The sequence below is a fragment of the Saimiri boliviensis genome, chromosome 5, assembly GCF_048565385.1.
Source record: "Saimiri boliviensis isolate mSaiBol1 chromosome 5, mSaiBol1.pri, whole genome shotgun sequence".
Classification (NCBI taxonomy): domain Eukaryota; kingdom Metazoa; phylum Chordata; class Mammalia; order Primates; family Cebidae; genus Saimiri; species Saimiri boliviensis.
Genome location: NC_133453.1, coordinates 49,639,495 through 49,657,849, shown reverse-complemented (window position 1 = coordinate 49,657,849; position 18,355 = coordinate 49,639,495). Strand labels below are relative to the sequence as shown.

General features: G+C 34.5%; 1 protein-coding gene across 6 annotated transcripts in view; it reads left to right on the top strand.

The window, feature by feature from the left end:
• The window catches only part of GLS (glutaminase), an 82,990-nt gene that overhangs the window by 55,584 nt on the left and 9,051 nt on the right, over nt 1-18,355 (top strand). The window contains exon 15 of one of the 6 annotated variants that reach the window (XM_039470079.2): nt 176-17,078. The exons of 4 other annotated variants lie outside the window; for them this stretch is intronic. In XM_039470079.2, the coding sequence (XP_039326013.1) occupies nt 176-322 (147 nt within the window). In that variant the 3' untranslated portion in view covers nt 323-17,078. Of the gene's footprint in view, nt 1-116; nt 17,079-18,355 lie in introns of those variants that run through there. One more of the 6 variants, XM_039470080.2, reaches the window with a different exon arrangement.

Below are 18,355 nucleotides of genomic sequence, written 5' to 3'. Positions count from 1 at the left end.
CAAAACCAACAGAATATTGTGAGTCGACCTGAATAACATGGAATAAAATGTCAGAGGTGGTGGTTTAAAATGTTAACAGATTTTAATAATGTTCATTGAAAAATACCGTTTTATAGCTTGGACCTTTCTTCACTCAAGTGCACTAATAAATTATGTATGTTGCTTGAACAACTAGCATTCCTTTGGACCATTGGACTATGAAAGTCTCCAACAAGAACTTGCTTTAAAAGAGACAGTATGGAAAAAAGTGTCACCTGAGTCAAATGAGGACATCTCTACAACTGTAGTATATAGAATGGAAAGTCTGGGAGAGAAAAGCTAAAGAAATGGGTTCTAGTTTAAGAATGTTTCTTCATTCAATCTTTCAAACATCTTTAGCTTTTTTTTTTTTTTTTTTTTTTTTGCAAATTATAAATATTTATTTGAGGTATTTTTTGTTCTCAACCTTTGGTGCTGGAGCTATAAAGCTTTCTTTTTCCTTTTAATCTTTGTATAAAGATAATACATTAAAAAGTGAATTTATTGGTCTTTTAAAAAGTATTTACAAGTAAATAAATTTGCTTTAATTTTAAAAATACAAAAAGGAAAAATTCTCTTAGATTTTTCTTGATGTAATTAAAATTTTAACTATGTAGTCAGATAATCCCATTTTACAATAGTAACAGAAAATTGTAATTCTTAGTTCTAAAATTCACACATTAAACTCATAAGTTTTGTTGCATTTTGTTTTTTCTTTTCCATTTTTGAAACTGACGTGATGTCTGTAGTGGCAGTAGAAAGTACTTCTATGCTAAATGCAAAACTAAAAAGACAAAATAACCCCAAATTATTTAAAATAGCAGTGGATTATAAAATTAGCTTGCATTTACATTTATGCCACTTTTAGTGATAGATTGGCTTTACATTTTAAAAAATTTATTTAAAGTTTTATCAAATGCTTTAAAATATGTCTCCTACCTTGTCTATTTTGCAACTCCTTTGTTTCTGTCAGAATTGTTATATACAGGAGTGTCTTATGTTACTAAAACATTCCAGCCAAAGAATTTCAGATGTGAGATAATGATGTTTCATTGATAAAAAGCTATAATGGTTAGTTACTCAGAAGGAGAAACAGTGAGTGTCTTTAAGTGAATTGTTCACCTAAACAATTTTATTTTCATATTATCCACATAACTTTTTCTATGTTATATTTAAATATGAATGGCAAATTTTGTTTTTTAGCTTTTAAATTTTTATTATCCTAATAATTTTATAATTGCTAATATTTCTTTTGTGATAAATTATAGCATCTCATGAAGTTTGTTCTATTTGAACTCTTTAGAGTACTGGGAAATGAATTTAGTCTGCAGGTAGTAAGTATGCTACTACAGTATGTTAGATCTGAATCCTTTTGTTTGGTAATAAAAATGCAATATTGAGAATCAAAACTTGTTTTTAAGAGAACTGTAGATTTTATACAACCTGATTTCAAATAATTATTCATGGTGTTTAAAGTTGTCTCGGCAAAGTGATTGTAAAATTCTGTAGGACCTATTCACACTTCTTCCTTCTTACGTAGGGGACTACCTCTCTGGTTTTCCCCACAGTTCCCATACAGTTTCAAGTTTGTTGAAACCTGTTTTATTTTTTTCAATTCATTTTTAAACTTTTTTTGTGGGGGATTAGAAGAGAAACTTGGTGGTAGAATAGCATGACGGTGTATGTATGTGGTAACGGAAAGTCCGTAAAAGTGAATATAGTGTAGCAAAAAGGATTTCACTGGGTGTTTTAGATACTAGTGCAAATATAGAAAATCTTGATCATAATGTCTTGAATTTGGGAACTATGATATTAAGAAAAGAAGTTCCCTCCCGGAAGTGCTGGCCAAAAGCCTTTTGGGCTAACTTAAGTATTAAATTTATATATTTAAATAATTATATTATTAGTTGTAGAGAATTTTCCCGAAGGTTTTATGCTCACTTGAATGTTCTTTGAATGTTCAGATGCATATCCTAACTGGATGCTTCTCAAGGCCTTACTGCATATTTGTGTTGTATATTTGTGTTAGTTGCACCAGGGTCATTTGTAGTTTAGGCAGTCGAATGCCTTAATTGGAAAAAAGGCATTATGGTTTCCCCTATGTTCTGAACTGTTACATTTTACCATTCCGTTCAGAAGCTGGTTTTACTTTATAAAATGAAGATTTAGTTTTCATATCATGTACATATTTGTATAGATTTCAAAATTAGGTTAATTTGTGGCACTTACAATTATTGTGTTGGTAATGCTTAAATGCATACTTAAAAATGAAGTACTGTTATCTAAGCTACTGTGTCTAGAAAATGTTAAGAATGAGCATCCAGAAATTTTTATAGAAAATTACAAATGGAAGAAGAGATAAGATATTGTGAATAGGCCCTCAAACTTAAAAAAGAAAAAAACTTTGCCAGTTTTAAGGACATATTTTGATTCTTTCAGTATTCTTAACACCTTTTTAAACAAAGTTCTTAAAAGTACCCAGTATTATTGGGTTTAATGTTTTATGCCATTATTGATTCTTGATATTCAAGCATTTACAATATAGCATATTTGATTTTCTTTTTTCTTTTTATTTTTTGGCATCATTAACATTTCATTTGAAATGCGTATTATTCCTGAAGTACTTTGTTTTTAGCATAAATGTTGTGCATTTTATCTTAGTGTTTGGATTAAAACATTTGTGTTGTTTAGCTTTCTTTCATTTGCTTTGTATATTTAATAATGTACCTTTATTTTCCAGTATACCTGCATTTTGTATTGTACAATAAATTTATTTTAAGCTGATTTTATTGTTTTTTTTTGTTTTGTTTTTGTTTTATAAAAGCAACTTCTACATTTTAAGTACAAGAACAGTTGGGATTTTAACTTAGAAAAAAATTATCCTTTATGAAGATACTATTAAGGTGTTTGCTATTCTGAAGCTGCCTCAAAGTAAACTAGAAATACTCAAAAGGGCTTTATTTGATTTTTTTTTTTTTTAAATGCAGTGTAGCATTAGTGGTTTTTGTGGGAGGAGGACATTTCCTATTGGTTATAATAGAAGTATTTGAATGAAAACTTTCCCTCAATTTTTTTGGTTGTTTTTCCAACTTAAAAAACATGCAACCCTATGTGTAGGTTATTTCTACTTTCTGAGGAGGATTGTTATTCACCATGTAACTCTCATTTTTTCTGTTGTGGCCTAAAGAATAGGAAAAACATTGCTAAACCAAGGAAGAGTATAATAATATTGCTTTAGAATAAAACTTAAATCTCAGCAGAATTTATATTAAAACAGAATGACAGTGATTCACCTTAACTGCTTTCTGAGGGCATTACATTTTGAGAAGGAATTTTGTATGTTTCCACGTCATGGTCCAAATTATAGTACAAATTATTGAGACTCCCATGTATTGTAAGAGATATATAGTACTTTAAATTTTTCTGTTTAATTAAATCTGCCATTCATATTCTGGAGATTTCCTGAATATATTGTAGAAGTTTTAAAATTATTTGAAAGGAGAAATACTGTTGTTTATATTACGTTGTATTAATCTATGGGATTTTTAAATGAATTTCTTTCAGAATTAGTTAATAAGGAGTTTCAGTATAATGACATATTCAATAGATATAACAGTTTGTGATCAGTTGCTTTTAAAGATTTTTTAAAATTTTCATTTGAAGCAGAGAGGAGACTTAGGAGACTTAAAATGCCTGGTGATCTTGATCTGACAGTGTATATTTATTTAATAGGCTATATATATATGGAAAGAACTGCTGAAATATACTGATATGTCAGCCTATATCCTGATAACTTATATATAATGTGTTCCATATGAATGTTTGTGCACACATATATATATCATTTTCTTATCTATCTTAATCTACCCATTCATATTCTGAAAATGATGAGCAGTTATTTTCACATTGTGTATTATGTATAAATTATCCATTGAGCTATTCCTATTCCAAGTTTTGACACAAAAGAACTCCTGAAATTTTTGCTTCCCTAGAATTTGAAAAGAATAACATACTTCTTCAGTTTGACTTTAAAGATTTGTGGTTTCTGTTACCACTCTCATTCACCACCAGCACTGCCAGGGTAAGAGAGTGACTAACAGTATTGGGGGAACTCTAGAAAAGTGAAACCAAGAATATTAGGTTTCATGTGGCATTTGACTTTAAAGCACTTTCCAAAATTTATCATAAAGAAAGATTATATTTTTAAAATTGTATTTGACTTAAAAGAAGTAATGAACTTCTCATGTTGAGCAGTTTATGGAATAGTTTTATTTAGTTCATTGTGTACAATTGACTATTCATTTGTAAAAATTTTGGTTTATCTCCTATATGGGTTTGAAAATGCTAGAAAGCACTTTTTAAAGATATATGATCACTGTACTTAACACTTAATGTGTGATTTCTTCTCTATTCCTTCTTTACCATTTTATATTAAATATTATATTTGCATTCAGTAATAAAACCAAAACCAGATTTGGAGATGTAGCATAAATGGAAAATTCTTACCATGCATCATACACTCAGACTTTCACATAGATTTATTAAGAATGGACTTTACCTCCATCAGTCTTTTCTCTGACATGTAGTTCAAGGGCAAAATTATATATGAACGTACATTTAAGTATATCCAAATTCAACTATTTTTCTTTTTTTCAAATTGTAACTAAGTTAAAACCTTTGTTTTTTACATTGCTTAGAAATAGAAGGAATTTAATTAGAAATGGAAGGAATTTAACTGGGTTGGGGAAAGTTCTTTTATGTCACACCCCAAACTCCAGCAAGTAGTTTATTAATCTGAATACCGTAAAATGCATATGACTTTGAGAAATTTAGAAAACTACTATAAGAATGTCTGAGGTGGGGCCGGGCGTGGTGGCTCAAGCCTGTAATCCCAGCACTTTGGGGGGCCGAGGCGGGTGGATCACGAGGTCGAGAGATCGAGACCATCCTGGTCAACATGGTGAAAGCCCGTCTCTACTAAAAATACAAAAAATTAGCTGGGCATAGTGGCACGTGCCTGTAATCCGAGCTACTCAGGAAGCTGAGACAGGAGAATTGCCTGAACCCAGGAGGCGAAGGTTGCAGTGAGCCGAGATCGCGCCATTTGCACTCCAGCCTGGGTAACACCGAAACTCCGTCTCGGGAAAAAAAAAAAAAAAAAAAAAAGAATGTCTGAGGCAAAATTTATCCAACATGAAACAGAGTGGGGAAACGTGATGTTTCTTAGAGTTGTTAACTTTTTAAATAGTAATAGAAAAAGTACATTTTAAAAAAATACTATGTTAAGTAGACTGATCATAAATACTTATTATTTATTTATTTATTTTGAGACGGAGTTTCACTCTTGTTACCCAGGCTGGAGTGCAATGGCACGATCTCTGCTCACTGCAACCTTCACCTCCTGGGTTCAGGCAATTCTCCTGCCTCAGTCTCCTGAGTAGCTGGGATTACAGGCATGCGCCACCATGCCCAGCTAATTTTTTGTATTTTTAGTAGAGACGGGGTTTCACCATGTTGACCAGGATGGTTTCGATCTCTTGACCTCGTGATCCACCCGCCTCGGCCTCCCAAAGTGCTGGGATTACAGGCTTGAGCCACCGCACCCGGCCCATAAATACTTATTTAACAAAGTGATTCTGTTACTGTGGTCTTATTTTGTTTTCTATTTCTATTTTATGAATATAGGAAAGGAAGATAATTTAAGTTGACTTTGTTTACCATTTCCATTTTATAGATTGTACGTCTACTTTAGTAATTTTTGTAAATTGTAGCTAATAGATTTTAAAAAATATGCCATGTATTTAAAACCTATTTTTATAAAAACTTTTTAATGGCTTCCTGATCCATTAATCCTTAATCAAAATGAATAGGATACTAATTAGCATTTGCATTGCGTTACTTTTTTGGCAGAATCTGTGGTATTCTTTGTAAATTTCATTCAACAATAAGTTACAAAAAACTTATTGAAAAAAATCATGTATTGCTTAAAAAAAAAATGTTACGATCTTGTCCTCAAAAGACAAGTATTAGAACAGGTAAGCTGGTGCCAACTGCTTCTGTCAGTTAATTTGTAACATTGTTACTATACTTTTAACTCTAAATCCTATTTACCAATTATGAAATTTTCTTAGAAAAAATATCAACCACATCTCAATGGCAAAGAACAATTTATTTTATTTTTAAGCCATATTTCAATATGTGAGGATATGATTTTTTTATATATAGTATGATGAAAAATAATGGTATTTTTTTCATTAGGTATTTACCTTGCTGAAATACATTCAATCCTTAAAACCACAGATGATTAAAATTATCTATTGGAAGACTTAGCTTTTGAAAGAAAAAATTCTTGTCTATGGCCATACATATCACTCTGAACGTGCCGAATCTCCTCTGAAAGAAAACATTCTTACCTGAAATAGTTCTAAAATTTCTGTTGTCATACTACATTTCTGGTTATTTTTCTTTATATAATGAAAATCTCCTCTGCCCATATTTGGAATCCTGAGCTATAATTAAATTTATATTTTGTAAACAGTTGAAGGATTTCTTTTATTTTTAAAACATAGTTCAGCCTTTCTAGATTTTTGATGTACTTTTATTTACCATAATCTTAAATAATTTTTAGAATCACAGATTTGAATTTGAAAGTAATCTTAAAGGTTGTCTGGTACAGACTCACTCCATTCAGCCCCTTTTCCGGTTTCCTAGCCCTTCGCTTTCTCTATTAGCATATTTAGATTTTTTTTCTCTTTTGATGGGGTTGGTCTGTTGTGTGTTTTGTTTGGATAGACTTTCTGTCTGTGGTTATTTTTAACAAGAGAAGCATAATTGGTAGTAGTTAATGTGACTATAAGTTATTTGGCAGATGATACCATCAGCATTTATTAAAACTAATTGTATTTTTCTAGTAAGCAGTCTTATGTCCCAGTTATTTAAAAACTAGTAAAGTTAGAAGTGAATGTTTAAATTATATAGTAGTTCTAAAAATAAAACATTACCCTGCAACCTTTGAAAGAAAGTGTAGCAGAAATGTAACTCTACAAATAAATGTTACACCACTGTCTTTTTAAAATAAATTCCTTTGAGGTTAGATTAAATATATAAGTAAAAAGATTTTAAATAAATAAAAAACTATTCAATTTCCAAACAAATTGTTTCTTAAGAAAAAGTTTCTTTGCATATTTGCTTTTCCAAAACACATGCAAAATATCTAGCTACTTCCCTTGTTTATTTTAGACACTTGGATCTGTGAATGGGCCCAAACAAGGTTCCTAAGTTGTCTATTTACTCCGTCTATAGTACATATGGTCTTCAGTGTCAGTCTCCATTTCATAGTTCTGGAGTTTTAATATTTATGAAAGACTATGTATATTGAATTCTTAAAATAAGTTGATTTTTTAAAAGACTTTGTTGACTTACAAAATTTTAAAACTTAAATATTGTTGCTCTCAAAATATTATAGTATTGGTTTCTTAATTTTGAAAATTTAAATTGCCTGAGTAGCTATTTTCCTCACAGTTTCAATATAAACCCATTCAATATAAAGTCTGCTTGCTTTCATATTATGTATTCCAAAATAAAAATGATGATTAAGTATTAGTGTCAGTTATGCAAATACAACTACTCAGATTTGAACCACTTCATTGTAAAATTCAAATTTTAATCATGATAGTCTGTTGTTGAACTTTTTTTAGATCTAGATTAGAGTTATAATTTTCATTATTTTATATGTGTGTTTTGCAAATCATCACAAAGGGGCAATTTACAAATATTCTTTTGAGGGGACAGCTTAAAACTTAATCCTTAAGGCTTGACTTCTTCTATTAAATGAGATTAATGATATTAAAACCATGGTATAAATTATTAATTGAATTCCACCCAAGTTCTATTGTTTTGTTCATTCTCACAGTCATTCCAAATTAAATTCTAGTTGAAAAACTTAGGATATTATCTAAATTTCAACTATTCCATTTTTTATCCTTTCATATCATAATTTATTTTGGGCCCAAATCAGGTAATTTTAAAAGTTATATCAAAGTTACTCAGGAAATGGGTTTCCAATTCTGCATCTTTATATTGCTTGATATGTTCATTTCCAAATCTTTTGATGTTGACATTTGCCACTGTAGTTTTATTTTCTTTAAAAAGTTAAAAAGAAAATCACACATGAAATGTAAAAGTCCAAACTTTTCTTCTTCAGTATAATACAGCTTATTTTTTATTTATTATTTTACATAGATCCTTGAAGTATATGCATCTTTGATCCAGGCCTATGCACAAGATTTATAATGTAAATAAAGAATGAACCAAATAATACTGTTTAAGTATTCGAATTGAGATGAATAAATGTTGCATCTTCTGCACAATGAAACTTCATTGACATCTGATGAAATTACAGGACAAGTGATTTTGTTAACATTCCATGGTGATGAATACTATTAATCCTCTTTAATCATACCAATAAAATATTTCTGCCTTAATGTTTCTTTTTACTGGACTGTGAAGAAACAATTCAGCTGTTAAAGGATAACCAAAAAAATAACTTCCACCTATCTGAATGCCCTTATTCTGGCAAGTTAGCAGTTTTATTGTAAACGTACCCACTTCACATTTAATTAAGTTGATCTACTTTTCTTCTAGAATTGCTTTTGTAATAAGTGTAAAATTGTAACCAGATAACTCATTCCTTCTATGAAGTTGCTTTCCCATTTGTGTGATTGTAAGAAAGTGGCTGAGTCCAGGACTCTTCTGGCTTCCTGGTTTCCAGGTTTTCATCTCAATATTTTCAATCCTTGTTTTACTTAGTAAACTTTTTTTTAATACCTTCTATATAGCAGGAATTTTGTTCTCTTGTGTTATTTTCTTCTCTTCATTTCTGGTACCCAACCAATGTCGAAGATTAGATCCCACTATATAAATGAAAGTATACAACCTTTAAGATTCTTTTCTTTAGCTCTTTTTCTCTACCAAGTAAGAACCAAAAAGGGCATTTCACTAGTTTTTGTTCAAACAGCATACAAACAGAATTAGTTCAAGATATTTAGCTAGTTAAATTTGATCGAGCAGTTCAGATCTATATAAATTAACCTTAGCATTATTCCTGTGCTTTATTATTCACTGATAGGTTCTTACTCAACTAATGTTTATTTCTTGCCTAGTATGTGACAGAAACGGTGAAGTGTTCAGGATATGCAGTGGTTAATGAGACAAGTATGAACCAACTTGTGTTTGCAATTAAAAGGGGATCTAAATACTGAATAAATACTAAAAATTAAAATGGTAATAAGTGATTCGTTAATACGGATGCATGTAAATCTAATTCATTTTAAATGTTATAAAATGAGTTGCAAAATGGTATATGCCATATGCTGCCATTTTTGTACATCTATAACAGACGTTATGAGACACAAATATACAATGTAGTTACTAACAAAACTTTAAGAACATGAACACCAGTCTTTAGATAAAGCTTACTGCTGGGAGGGAAGGGAATGGTTAGCTGTATCTTTAATGTTTCATTTCTTTAAAAAATATTTAAGCAAATATAAGGATAATAAATGGTAGAAAAGTAAAGAATGCTAGGAGAGGGTACAATAAGAAGTTCTTGTTTTGTCTGGGTGGTTAAATATCGTTGATTTTCACTGGAAGGTAATACAGTATGTAAGTTTTGAAGGAGTCGGAGTATGGAATAGGGTTGATAGGCTAATCTGACTTGAAGGCCTCAGAACAGGAGTTCAGCACATTTGAGAAGGAGAAAGGTGGCAAATCCGCTGAAAGAAGAGTGAGGTGAGGTGGATGGAGACTGGCCACGGATGACTCTTACAGATGGGACCATATTAGGTAGAGTGGGCTTTCTCATATTTCAGTGTACATCAGAATTGTTAGTGTCTTAATTTTAAAATGCAGCTAACTTCCTGGGGCCCAGTCCTACAGTTCAGTTCAAAAATCCAAATTTTCAATGTACACCCCAGGTGTTCCTGCTATAGGTTGTCCTCAGGACGCAGTTTGGGAGACATTTGTGAAAGATCTTATATACCATGGTAAGAATTTTGGACTTTATTAAAAGTTCAATGTGAAACTTTGAAGGCTTTTAAAAAGGTAAGAGAATGATTTGATTTTTAAATACTGCTCTGTGGTGAATGGATTAGAGAGAGACAAAGTTGAGGTTGTGGACTCAAGTTGCATGGTGGCTTGGACTAGAAAAGTAGGTGGATAAAAGATGTGTTTAAGAGAGAAAGGATTGGTGGCACTTGGTGATAGTTTTTGGTGTGTGAAAAAGAAGGAGATATCTTATTGATTATGTGGTTTTTAGTATAAGCAACAGGGCCAAACCTGCTGCATTAACTAAGATAGAGAACACTAGAAAAGCAAACCTTGGGAGTATGGGAAGAAATTAGTTTAATTTTGGCTATTGTAACAAGGATCTGTTTGATTGTGGGTGTCAGGAGGTTTATTAACAGTGCTTTGAACATATGGGGGTCATTTTTCTAATATAACAAGAAGTCTCAGGGAAAACCAACCAGGACTAGTGCCATCAGTAAGGTAAACTTGTTACACAAGCCTTAGTGTGTTGGCCTAGAAGTCATGCCTGTCAACTTACAGTTGCAAGGTGGCTGCTCCATCTTTAGCCTCACCTGTATGTACAAAGTGGGAGAAGAAAAGAGAAAAGAATGATAATTAAATCTGAAGAAAGAAGCTTTACAGGAAACTCACCTAACACTCATTGACCAGACTAACTGCAAGGGAATCTGGGAAAGTGCTTTTAATTGGACACACTGCTACCTTTTAACAAATAGAGATTTTGTTAGTACGGAAGGAGTGGGTAGTGGATAATGGATAGCCAACTATCAGTGTGCAGAGGCTAGGTAGTGTTTGAGATATTTGTAAGTTATCTAAGTAGTGATGTTGAGTAAGCAGTCAGATTTAGGCCTAAAACTTAGGAGGGTAGTGTAAGCTGGAGCTATAATTTTGTGAGTGGTCAGTATGAAAAGTAGTATTTAAAGTTGGAGTGGTATGTGAGATTGCTTAAGGCAATAATATATAGTGATAAAGAAAGTGGATCGAAGACAGAACCCCAAGAAACCCTCATTTTAAAAGAAGGATAGAGTAGAAGAGGCTTCCACTAGGGAAAAGTGGCCAGAGAAGAGAAAATCCAGCATAGTGCAATATCAGGAGTCAAGGAAAGTATTTCAAGGAGTTTGGAGCATTGAACTGTATGAAAAGTATAGAGAATTTAGTAAGATGAGGGCTTTCCATTTACATGATGTTTTTTACTAGAAGTTTTTTTAGAACAATTGCTTTATTTTTTAATGTCTTAAAAATACCCTTTTCAGGGCCGGGCGCAGTGGCTCACGCCTGTAATCCCAGCACTTTGGGAGGCTGAGGAGGGTGGATCACAAGGTCAAGAGATCGAGACCATCCTGGTCAACATGGTGAAACCCCGTCTCTACTAAAAATACAAAAAATTAGCTGGGCATGGTGGCGTGTGCCTGTAATCCCAGCTACTCAGGAGGCTGAGGCAGGAGAATTGCCTGAACCCAGGAGGCGGAGGTTGCGGTGAGCCAAGATTGCGCCATTGCACTCCAGCCTGGGTAACAAGAGCAAAACTCTGTCTAAAAAAAAAAAAAAAAAAAAAAATACCCTTTTTTCCAGCAATTTTGTGTCTTACATGTTGGAGGAGCTTGCTATGTAACTTGAATAATAATCAAATTTAAATGGCTATGAAAGTGCTTTGAAAAGTTACAGCATTAGAGAAGCATACTGTTAATACACCTTTTCTGTGTGTACGGTCTGTAAAGCACACATGTTGAATGTGTCACAATAGAACTGTGAAGTAAACACAAGAATACAGAAAGTTAAGTAAGGCTGTCTGGAGACCAATGAAAATGAGGGATTTCTCTTCTAATATTAACACAATTAGTAAAGATTATGGTAGTATTGTGGGTTGGAACAACTAGAAAAGTGAATGTGCCTGGCTTCATTATAGTAGCAGGATTTGAGGCACACTAAGAGAAACAGGACCTTAAACTGATTTGAAACCATAATTCTTCCTATATGACTGTTAAACTTTGTTTCACAGCAGGAAGATAACCCCATCTCTTTTCAGGGACCTTGTTTGCATTTATTTATTTTTAATTCACACAAGATGGTGTCTTTGTAAGAGTATTTTGATTCCAATGACCCTGATTTTTTTTCTTTAATATGTGTAAATATTTGGTGACCAATTTCTCTTCCTGTCTTATCTTCACTTTTAGGTTCTTTGGCTACTGGGTTTTAGGTACTTGTTTTTTAAATGTGCACTCTATCATTCCAGGAATGTAGCACCTTCTCCTCTATCCTAAAACACTAATGTAATATTCTCTAGTGTTCGTGAAGTTTTACAAATACTTGCTTGTATAATAGTAGGAGAAGACCAGAAAGATAGTGAATGAGAAACTTTGATAGTTGTCTGTACAAAGCAAATATGCTTAAGGTCTGCCTTAAGGTCTGCAGTTTTGTTCTGTAGAGGAATAGCTAGCTGTCTTTGTCTTTGCTCATTGCCATTTTTCTTCTATTCTGCTTTCTTGCTTATTGATTGAGTGCTGTTTTTTTTGTTTTGTTTTGTTTTGTTTTGTTTTGTTTTCTTTGAGACGGAGTTTCGCTCTTGTTACCCAGGCTGGAGTGCAATGGTGCGATCTTGGCTCACCGCAACCTCCGCCTCCCGGGTTCAGGCAATTCTCCTGCCTCAGCCTCCTGAGTAGCTGGGATTACAGGCACGTGCCACCATGCCCAGCTAATTTTTTTGTATATTTAGTAGATATGGGGTTTCACCATGTTGACCAGGATGGTCTCGATCTCTTGACCTCATGATCCACCCGCCTTGGCCTCCCAAAGTGCTGGGATTACAGGCTTGAGCCACTGCGTCCGGCTGATTATGACTTTTTAGTTTACAAATAAATGAAATTATTTCAGATTAAACTAGTCATTGAAAAATTTTGAGGCAAGTCATGGTGGCTCACACGTGTAATCCCAGCACTTTGGGAGGCTGACTCAGGAGGATCGCTTGAGTCCAGTAGTTTGAAACCAGCCTGGGCAACATAGTGAGACTGTGTCTCTACAAAAAAATAACAAATCATATGGGTTTAGTGGCATGTGCTTGTGGTCCCGGCCATTTGGGAGGCTGAGTTGGGAGGATCACTTGAGCTTGGGAGGTAAAGGCTGCAGTGAGCCATGATTGTGCCACTGCACTCTAGCATAGGCAACAGAGTGAAAGCCTGTCTCAAAAAACAAAGAAAAGAAAAGAAAAGAAGAAAAAAAATTGAAAATTGTGTGCTTAAGGGACTTTTATTAGCAAAGTCGAGAGCAGAATGCAGTTCTTAGTTCTTGGAACTACCATTTTGAGGTAGTATTTTTAAAGTGAAATTTCTGTAAAACAAAGCTTCCCTCCTTTTCAATAAAATTTACTATTTGATTTATTATTCTCTTGAAATTACTATATGAGAACTTCCTACATTTGTGTAAGTTTGGAAATATGGGCATTAATTTATTAAATTGCAGTTCCTATAAAGTATTTTTTTCCTCAATCTGAATCATATCAGTTTTGATTAGTTTTGTCTATATGTAGTATATTAATAACTGTGTCTCAATAAATCACTGGAAAGCTTAGGAGTATGTGGCTCATACTTAAACTGTCTAATTATAAAACTACTATAAAATTTTATTTTACACATCCTTACAAAATTAAATAAGCTCAGTAGTAAAGGAAAGAGGAAATGTCTTTGACCTCAGACACATTACACAGGTTTATTTTTACCCTTGGGCAAGGTGATTAACTTACATATGATGGCAACTTAAAATTTTTATTTAGCCACAGGATAATAGGTAGTATGTTTCAATTTGACCTTAAGAAAAATATTTATAAAAGCAGGCTGAAAGCTTATTTTCACGTAAAGACTATAAACGGCCAACTTGGAGTGAAGCCTTTAAAACAAAATTGGATCTGGAATCATGATGGTTTATTTAACAGATGAAGAAAAGTATCTATTCCATGACAACAGATACTGCAGTGAGCTGGAAATGAGAGCAGCTTATGTCAAACTAGAGGTGGTAGAAACGGAAGGATATTTTTTCAGTTACCTACTTTTCTTTTTTTTCCATTAAAGCAGTTCCAAATAGGCTGAATTAGTGTTTGTATAAAGACAGAAACTAAAGATTAAAAAAAAAAAAAAAAAAGGAAATTTGGGTTTGGTAGTTGGTAATAGAGTTGGAAATTAAATAGTTGGAGTAAAGTGTAAAACCAGTGAGTCAATCTTTCTTCCTCTCTCCCTCCCTCCATCTTCTCCCTTTCTTCCTTTTTCTTCCCTCCTGCTTTGGTCCCATCCAGGCTTCCTTCCCATATTTAGTAAAGAACCTTTATAGATTAGAGCTAAACTGGTATTTAATCCTTTGGTTTCCTTCTGTGCTTTGGATAACAATCAGAGATCTATTAAGGACTCACATCTTTATGGTCTAGTTGTACAGAATCGGGAATCCAGATACCCGAGTTCTCGAGCTCCATCACTAATTCATGTTATGTTACCTTGAACCAGGGCCCTTAATCTCAGTTGTAGTAATACATAAAAATATATCAACACATTTTATAACCAGCCTGTCAGTGATTTAAAAAAGCAACTATAACTGTTTCAAATGTTGAATGTTTCAGGGTCATCCACTATATAAATACAGGGTAATGGGAGTATATAATTCTAATAATTGCTATTTACTCCTAAGTACAGAATTATCAGGGCATTTCCAAAAGTCACACAACCTTTAAACAAGCTCAAATTGAATAGGAGAATGATAGGATTAAAGACTTAGGAATGCCATGTTTTAGATATATAAAATTGATACACTCCTCACCTACTTCTAGATGTTTTGGAAAAAAGTGAGATTTGCTATGCCAAGCATGCCAGTGTTAAATGAACTCATGTGAACCGTAACATTTTTTCCCACTGTTGTCATGACTTTGTATAAATAAACTAAGATAAGATTGTCTGGTTCAAGCAGGTTCTGACAAAGAGGTTTGATAAGGAAAGTGCTGTAGTGCTGGAAAATCTACAAGATGAAGGAGAAACTGTTAAAATTTAATTTGTAAATTGGAATGGCTATCTGCCCATGTGCAGTGTCTCTTTGCTATGAGGAGGCATACATTAAACATCAGAGCCCTTCATTTAATAGCTACTGTTGCTGCTGTGTACAGTCTGTTTCCTCATATTAAGGAATTATTTATCAAAATACAGCTTCAATGCCTCTGGCATTTACTGTTAACCCATTATTTTCTGGACCTTGGCCTCCTTGACAGGTATTTTAAAATCAATGTAACTCAAGCATCCAGTAGGGGAATAGGGGAATGAGCTTTGATCAATGGTTAGCACACCTACATCCTTTGCAAGAATTGGTGTGGAGGTGGATGAGTGATCTTTTAGAGAGCCCCCCTCCTTCAGTTTGTTTGCCATGATAGGCATTCCAGAGGGTGTGTCAGCTTAGTTGGAAACACCTGTGGAACTCTTTTAACAGACCAGGAAGTAGACTGTCCCTAAATGAAATGTTCCATCTGTTGTCTCAAAAGTGTTAAACTAGTTTCATTTGCTCATTTCATAATTTAAGCAAACTTAGAAGTATAGGGGGCTGTTTATGCTGGAAAGAAGAGGTATTTGTGGTTTTGCTTTTAAATAGTGCCTGTGCATGGGCTGCCTCCTAGTGCTTTTCTGTCTTGGAGAGAATTACAGTCACTTTGTGTTCAAATACTTATCTTCTGGTTTGGACCAAATTCAGCTCCACAGCTAGCCTTTTGTTTTTATGGGAAGAATACCAGACTTCCATGTTAGGCTTTAATAATTTTTAAGGCAAGCTAATGTTTTTCCCATCTGATTAGTTACAAAGCCTTTACACATTAAAGTTTCCTGATTTTTTTCTCATGCTTGTGAATAACATTATACTCTGAATAAACCAAGTATATTCTAAATCTGCATTTTTGGGGCTTTATTAGTAAGAAATTGACTTTAAGAACTTTTGAAATATTGAATACTTGAGTAAGTTTTACACGAGATAGACTCTCTTCAAACTAGTATGGTCGAAATTGAGAATTTTAAAAGGGTATGTGTAGACTATATATCCAGTCACTGAAACAGATGAGGCTTTATTGCTTAGAAGGACTAACATATTTTTAAAAATAAGAACCATGGGTAATTAATACATTAATGGTATGTTCGGGGAATCTGGATTTTTCCTCAGTGGTGGGGGAAGTAAGACACACAAATGCTCCATGTGGTCATGTGACACAGTGCCATAGTGAGGCAAATGTAGACAGAGATTACTATTAAGAGATTGAAGCAGAGTTCACAGGAATGGGTTAAGAATAACATTTCGGCCGGGCGCGGTGGCTCAAGCCTGTAATCCCAGCACTTTGGGAGGCCGAGGCGGGTGGATCACGAGGTCGAGAGATCGAGACCATCCTGGTCAACATGGTGAAAGCCCGTCTCTACTAAAAATACAAAAAACTAGCTGGGCATGGTGGTGCATGCCTGTGCCTGTAATCCCAGCTAGTCAGGAGGCTGAGGCAGGAGAATTGCCTGAACCCAGGAGGCGGAGGTTGTGCTGAGCCGAGATCGCGCCATTGCACTCCAGCCTGGGTAACAAGAGCAAAACTCCGTCTCAAAAAAAAAAAAAAAGAATAACATTTCAGTGAGAAATGGGTGGGGAAAATGATTTCAGGAGAATAGTATGCACGGTGGCTTAGAGGGAGCAGGAGGTAAATCCAGGGTTGTGATGGGAGTGGAGGTATCTAACTGACTCTGTTCCTGGCACATGCTGTCACAGGGCACTGTGTGGGCAGCTGGCAATAAGCTACATAGATAATGAATGCTGGGCTGGGATGGCCTGGGGAAGCCATTAGTCTTTGAAGAAAGGGCAAGATTTAATTAGGAATCTGAGTGTTCTTAGAAGAGCAAAGATACCAAGACAAAAACAAGGGCAGTAAGGCAGACCAATTTTGCTCTATCGAGGTTGAGAAGAAAAGTTAAGTTAGCTGGATTGAAGAACCTTGAATACAAGGCTAAAGAACTTAAATGTTAACAGGAATGATTTTGCATTTCTTGATACTCCCCCTGGTTAAAAGCCTTTAGTGATTAGAGCAGTGTTTTGAGAATATGATTAGAAGTATGTGGAGAGGTTTTGGAGGGTGGAAGAAGGACCAGAAGCAAAGGCACCAGTAACAATTGAATAAATCTTGTAATGATTTTCAAATATGTGAAAGTTAGGGGAGATGGGCTGGGAGCAGGGGCTCACACCTGTAATCCCAACACTTTGAGAGGCCGAGGTAGGCGGATTGCTTGAGGTCAGGAGTTCCGGACCAGCCTGGACAACCTGGTGAAACACTGTCTCTACCAAAAACTACAAAAATTAGACAGGTGTGGTAGCACATGCCTGTAATCCCAGCTACTCTAGAGGCCAAGGTGGGCTTGAACCCAGGAGGTGAAGGTTGCAGTGAGCCAAGATCCTGCCACTGCACTCCAGCCTGGGAGACAGAGTGAGACCCGGTCACAAAAAAGAGGGGGGTGGGTGCAGATAGAGGAATTAATTTTACAATTTAATATCCAAAGTTAAATATTTGATGCTTTGGGGAGAATATTCACTTAGTCCATAGATATTTAATGAGCACCTATTATGTGTGATAGACACTGAGGTTACGGTGGGGAACAAAAAGACAAGTGGCCTCTGCCCACATGGAGCCTACATTTAATGAGAGAGACAAAAAAGTATATATAAAAACATATATACTTTATGATATGTTATATGTATTTATATACGACTATATATAAATGTGGTTAAGTATATAGTTTGTGTGTGTGTGTTTGTGTGTGTAGAGGAAAAGCAAGGTGAGGGACAAGGAGTGATGAAAAGAGGGGAGTATTTTAGAGCCTTGAGAGAACATTTGAGTGGAGACCTACCCAAAGGGAGGGAGAGAAGGAGCCTCCTGACTACCTGGGGAAAGAGCATCTCTAGCAGCCAGTTGTAGGCCTGAAGTGCCTTGAGACCAGCAAGACATTCTAGCTGGAGTAGAGCTGGAACGGGAAGAGTGGTAGAAATGATATGTACAATGTAACCAGGAGTAGAGCTGTTAGGGTCTCGAAAGCCTTGGCAGAGTTTGATTTTACTTTAGGTATGATGGAAAGGCACGGGAGTTCCTTGATGTTTTTAAAAGATCCCTGTGGCAGCAGAGGTGGTGGCTCAGATGAGGCGTAAGGCAGTAGTGATAGAGGTAGTGATATGATTCCAAACATATTTTGCAGGTAAAGCAAAGGGGATTTATTGATGA